The sequence below is a fragment of the Panthera leo genome, assembly GCF_018350215.1.
Source record: "Panthera leo isolate Ple1 chromosome B3 unlocalized genomic scaffold, P.leo_Ple1_pat1.1 chrB3_random_Un_scaffold_42, whole genome shotgun sequence".
NCBI lineage: Eukaryota > Metazoa > Chordata > Mammalia > Carnivora > Felidae > Panthera > Panthera leo.
In genome coordinates, this window is record NW_024962220.1 from 374,907 (window position 1) to 381,514 (window position 6,608).

The following is a 6,608-nucleotide window of genomic DNA, read 5'->3' on the forward strand; positions in this document are numbered from 1 at the left end:
ACTCAGATCCAGAGGGAGACTTGAACTTCATGCAAGAAAGTGTCTGTGCCTGGTGATGAGGGGTTTCATCCCACAATTCTCAAGGTATTCCCTCCCACAGATGTGCTGTCTTCAGGACCCACTCATCTTCAGTTCTGAGATGGACATTTGGTGACTGCCCATCTGTGTCCTGAACTCCATCCCCAGACTCATACACATGGCAGTAATATCAATGTGTCAAAATTAATCTCATGTGACAAGTCCCTTTGGCCACATAAGTTATTCTACACAGGTTCAAGAATGACATAGATGACCACAGTCCACACTGATGTCAGGGAAAGTTCACCTCCATCCCACATGACACTCACATTACCACACCCCCAAAACCTCCAACAGGTCAAATCATTAAATATTAAGTCAAGTCCAAAACGTACCTAAATTTCACTACCTCTAAAACCCCAAATCTAACCATGTAGCTTGTGTACGGTGAGACCGTGGTACCTTCCATCCTGGGGTGAAACCCTCTCCATCAGCCGACCTGCATTTCTAGAAAACCATTTTTGTTTTCTGAATGCTTCTGCATGGTAACCATAACATAACAGGTACTGACATTCCTATCCCAGAAGAAAGACAGTGTAATTTAGAAGTGCATCACCAACAAGAAACAATTTGATTATCAATCTGGGGAAACCCGTTAGGTTCAAAGACAGAATGCTCTGAATATCAGACTCCAACTTGTCTCTGGGATTCACACTTCCTTTATTCTTGAGGGTGGTACATGTTTGAAGTTGAGCACATTTATCCCAGCTTCATGAAAGTAGAATTTCTGAGCCCAAAAATCTTTTGTTCTCTCGATTATCAAACAAAAAGTTCTTCTGACTCTCGCCAGCTGATAAGGATAACTATTCAAAATTGTTGCTCACCAATGATTGAAGGAAATATAACTGTATCTTTACAGGCAAGAAGCAGAGTGAAGGGTTGAAAGATGGAAAATATGTAGGAGGAGACATCCTGTGAACAGAAGGGTCTGCAGTGCTCATGATGGAAAGGTCTCACCCTTGCCTGTTGCATAAATGGGGAGGGGAATAAAGGAGTCACTGTAACTCTGCAGGGGTCTGTGAAACAACAGGAGCACGGGGACCACCGGGGGCAATCACAACCACCGGGGGGAACTCAGAGACCAGGGAGCTCATGATCCACGACAAGAGATTGGTTGAGGACTGGTCTCCTCTCAAGGGCTTTCAGATCCAGGCTCTGCACACTTCCTCTGACATGAACACAGCAAAGAGTTTGTAAAAGCTGTGGAAACACACAGGTGTCCTCCGTGTTTAAATAAACCATGATAATGGGAATACACAAATTTTCCCGGGTCAGGCACTGGGATAAATATATCTTTGATCATTCCCACATTAACAAGAGTTTAGAAGAATAATGATCTCCATTTCATAGATGAAGAAATATTTTTAATTAACATCATCCTTCCTGATCTCAGGTGTTTTGCCTTCAACATATTTTAATAAAATTCAACCATTTTAACATTATTGAGGCTTTCTTTTTTTAATGTTTATTTATTTTTATGAGAGAGAGAGACAGACTACGAGCAGGCAAGGGGAAGAGAGAGAGAGGAGACACAGTATCAGAATATGAAGCAGTCTCCAGGCTCTGAGCTGTCAGCACAGAGCACGACACAAGGCTCAGACTCATGAACTGTGAGACCATGACCTGAGTCAAAATTGGACACTTAACCAACTGAGCCACCCAGAGGCTCCATATTGAGGGTTTCCATTGATGTCCACATAGGGTTCATGTGTAAATGACCTTGTGTTTGTAGAAAAACCCTGGCATCTCCATCAGCTCTGTGAGTCTCTGTCGAGGCTTCTCACTCTCTCCAATTTGTGACAGAATAGACCTGGCTTCCACCCATCACTCTCCTGGGACTTCTAGAAGGTCAGGAACCTGCAAACCTCACTGGGATGTCCAGCCTTGTCCTGCATGTGGTTCAGGAGGCCGGTGGGTCCCCTGATGGGGAGCACAGGTTCAGATACTGGGACTACTCTCACCTCATACGTGATCTTGGACATTCACACACTCTGTCTCTGCTGCAGTGTATCTGTTAACCTGTACAATGGTGGTATACTGATTCTTACCTCAAGTGTTTGGGTGCATATGTGAAAATAAGGATTATCATGGGTACTGATAATCACTGCAGCAAAATCACAAATTAATAAATCACAATGTCCTGAAAGATATTGTGACACCAAACACTGCCCCATCCCTTACACCTGCCAAGGGTCACTGGCTTCTTGAGGATTCTATTGCAAAATTTGCTATATTGTCAAAGGACATCTGTATGCTGATTAAACCCTCCCATCCCTGAAACTGTAGCTGGGTGAAGAGCCCCAGCCCCTAAGTGTTCACATTCAGTGATCAGAACAGAACACAGACATCTCACCATGGAGTTTGGGTTCACTTTGGTTTTCCTTGGTTCTATTTTAAACAGTAATTCATGATGAACAAGAAACACTGACTATGTTAGTGGATATGAGTGAGAGAAACAGTGGATGTGTGACATTTTCCTGACTTGTATCCGTAGATGTCTTGTGTGACATACAGCTGGTAGAGTCTGGGGGAGAACTGAGAAGCCTGGTGGGGGAGGGGGTCCCTGAGACTCTCCTGTGCAGTCTCTAGATTCACCTTCAGTAGCTAATTGATGAGGTGGGTCTGCTAGACTCCAGGGAAGGGGCTGAATGGGGGTCTTCATATCTGTATGTTATAAGATAAGGACCAAATGTCATTATTTTACTCACTGGAATTCAAAACCACTTGTGAAAGAGGCCATTTTTTCCCTAATTTTAATTCTATGAAATCTCATGGAGGATTTGCTGACTGCATCCAGACACATTTCACTCTGGTCTCTGTAACCTGCTCCACTGGTCTGTGTGTCTGACTCTGTGCCAGCAGCACAGTGTTATAGACAATGTACCTCTGCAATATACTTAGAAAGGAGGATGTGTGCTGTCTCCAGGTTTGTTCTTCTTTCTCAGGATTGTTTTCTCACTTCTGTGTGCTTTGTGGTACCATAAATAAGAATTTCCCAGATACATTCATTGGCATTTTTATTAACTCAACTAATACTAGAAATTATTAGAACAGATAAAAGGAATAAAAAGTGTAATAAACCAAAAAATTAACAAATTGAAATTGATATCTGGAAAGCTAAATGCAATTGAAAACGCATCTCTACTAGGAAAATAGGTAAAACTCAAACAGATACAATCAGAATTAAGGAGGGGACATAACTGATACCAAAGAAGTGAAAAACAATAACAGAAAATTCCTAGATAGTTATAGACCCATTATTAGATAACTAAGGGCAACTAGGCAATTTCCAGAGACAAACAACCCGCAAGACTGTACTTGAAGAAACAGAAAATTAACAGGATGAAAACAAATAAAATTCAATCTATAATCTAATCATACACCGCCCCAAAAGAAAAAAGTCAGCTTAGTAACACAGAGCTTTATCTATGAATTATATCAAAATATAAAAGACACTTAATGACAATACCTCTCAGACTCTTACCAAAAACTGAAAAGAAAGGAATATGCCCCAATTCATCTACAAGACCAAGCTTACTATGCTGCAAAATTGAAAGACACCATAAGAAGAGAAACTAAAGGCCAATATCTCAGATGGACATACATGCAAAACTCCTAGCATAGTGAATGCAACAGCACAATGAAAGGGTCATATGTGACAATGCAGTCACATCTGTGGATCATCTAGATCATCATCTATTGATACATATAAAACTAGACAAAATTCAACAAATTGTCATTATTAAAAAATCTCAGCAACTGAGGGAAAGAAAGAAATTACCTCCACAAAATCGTGGCCATAGATGAAAAGGCCACACCTGACAGCATATTTAACAGTGAAAAACTGAAGCTTTTCCTGTCAGATTAGGAGACAGGCAAGGATGCTCATTCCCTACATAGGTATTCCACATGGTAACATGAAGACCAGTAAAATATGGCACCCAATGTATGTCATCTTGTCACATTGCTTATTTGGAGGAAAGTCACTTGAGTAACAGCTAGTCTAAGGAAACTGTGACCCTCCTTTGTCCCCTTGAGAGCAGGAAATAAATCTCTCCTGGGAAACTTCTTCCCCTATACCAGAATGGGAGAACCATCCTTAGCACCAGAAATGGGAACTTTAGCACCAAGAAGGCTGTGCAAACAAGCCTTGTTAATTCCTCACTAATTAACTTGCCCAAACCCAAATCTCTGTCTTGTTAACTCTTCACAAATCCATTTTTTTTTTCTAAAAGGCACAAGTGCCACCTACTTTCTTCATTCTCTGGGTGTCATATTATTAGGAAGCTTGTGCACATGCAAATGAAATTTATTCTCTTCTGTAGATCTGTCTTATGTCAATTGAATCCTTAGACCAGACAAAGAACACAGAAGCAAAGAAGGAAAAAGCTTGCTGCTCCTACAAGTTGCAGATGTACCCATAAAAATTAGGTAAGAAAATGAAATGAAGACATGTAAATCAGTAAGAAGAAAATTATTTGTTTGAGAATCACGCAAACTTACATATAGTGAAACCTTAGAAACTCCACAAAAAAAGTATCAGAACTAATAAACTCAGGAAAAGTTCAGGGTACAAATCAACATACAAAAATATGTTGTATTTCCATACACCAATAACATAGTATATGAAAAAACTAACAAAATCACACAATTGAAAATGGCACAAAATGGAGCACCTGTGTGGTTCAATCCGTTAAGAGCCTACTGTTGATTTTGGCTCGGGTCATGATCTCATGGTTCTTGAGTTTAATTCTGAGGCAGGGTCTGCAATGATTGTTTACAGCCTGCTTGGGATTCTCTGTCCCTTTCTCTCTCTCTGATCTCTCTCTCCTTCTATCTATCACACAAAAATAAACACATATTAAAATTATATGGCACAAAATAAAGTATTTAGGATTAAATTTCACTAAAAAGTAAAATAACATACCAAACATGACCTGCTGGGAGAAAGACATGTAAAATGGCAAACACAGATGAAAAGATCACTGTGTTCACAGATCAGAATTATTTATACTGTCACAGTCCCTTCTGCAAGAAGTGATCTAGAAGTGCCTCTCAAACACTGGTTTTAAATTTGAAACAAATCTAAGTCTGGAGCCTGATATATAGTCAGAGGATATGCAAATAGGGCCCTCCCTGTGCTGATTAAACCAGTCCAGCTCCAACCCTGCAGCTGGGAGAGGAGCCCCAGCCCCGGGAGTCCCAGGTGTTCCCATTCTGTGATCAGCACAGAACACACACACCTCACCATGGAGTTTGTGCTGGGCTGGGTTTTCCTGGTTGCTCTTTTAAAAGGTAATTCATGGTGAACGAGGGACACTGAGTCTGTGAGTGGATGTGAGTGAGACAGTGGATGTGTGACAGTTTCCTGACCAAGATGTCTTGTGTCTGCAGGTGTCCAGTGTGACGAGCAGCTGGTGGAGTCTGGGGGAGACCTGGTGAAGCCTGGCGGGTCCCTGAGACTCACCTGTGTGGCCTCTGGATTCACCTTCAGTAGCTACTACATGCACTGGGTCCGCCAGGCTCCAGGGAAGGGGCTGCAGTGGGTCGCATATATTTATACTGATGGAAGTAGCACATACTACGCAGACTCCGTGAAGGGCCGATTCACCATCTCCAGAGACAACGCCAAGAACACGCTGTATCTGCAGATGAACAGCCTCAAGACCGAGGACACGGCCACATATTACTGTGCAAGAGACACGGTGAGGGGACCTCACTGGGAGCCCAGACACAAACCTCCCTGCAGGGGGGATCAGCACCACCAGGGGGCGCACACTATGCACAATTCTACTTTGTGTTCCCAGGAGCAGGTGCAGATGGAGGTTAAAGGAAGCTTTCCTGTCAGGGTCTGGGGCTTCCTCTCCACACAGCAGTTTCTCTAGGGAGCCTCTCTGGTCACAGGATTCTGTGTTTATCTATTAACTCTCTGAATTAGCAACTGTGTTGTCATAGGAAAACTACCCTAACGTGCACAAAGACACAGTTGTTTGCATTGCTTACTCCTGTCTCTCAGTATGAGTGAATTGCTGATTTCCTGACACACAACAGCTGAACCTTTACAGGAGTCCCAGATGCACTCACTGTGCAGCCAGGACTACAGTATCCCCCAGACCCCCATTATCTTCACCCAGCACTTGTCCCAACAATGTGACACACTTCCCTCCTGGCACTTGCTACTCAGGACTTTAAATGAGCTACAGCTTTATCCAATTCCTCTAAAGAAGAGATAATTCATCTCCATGTATTAGTCAGGATTCTCCCGAGGAACAGAAACCAAAGAACATTGGTTTCCATGACTAAATACATTGATAAGCCCCCACATTCCACTCTCACATGCTGGAGACCCAGGAAAACCAGTGGTGTAATTCTCATCTGATTCTGAACTACTTCAGAATGTCTCAGAATGTGAAGAGCTGATGATGTAACTCTCAGAACAAGGGCCAGAGGAGACCAATGTTCCAATTCAAACAGGCACATGGCAAGTAAAACTGAGGGAATTCCTCCTCGCTCTGCATCAGTTTCTATTC

General features: G+C 42.3%; 1 gene segment (V, D, J or C); it reads left to right on the top strand.

Annotated features, from left to right (window-relative positions):
* Nucleotides 1–5,474: 5,474 nt before the first annotated feature.
* On the top strand, nucleotides 5,475–5,963 carry LOC122212725 (the record flags this gene model as incomplete). The annotated part of the segment is given in 2 exon segments: nucleotides 5,475–5,783; nucleotides 5,886–5,963. Coding segments are annotated over 2 exon segments (387 nt in total), but the record flags the coding sequence as incomplete, so codon positions are not given.
* Nucleotides 5,964–6,608: the final 645 nt, after the last annotated feature.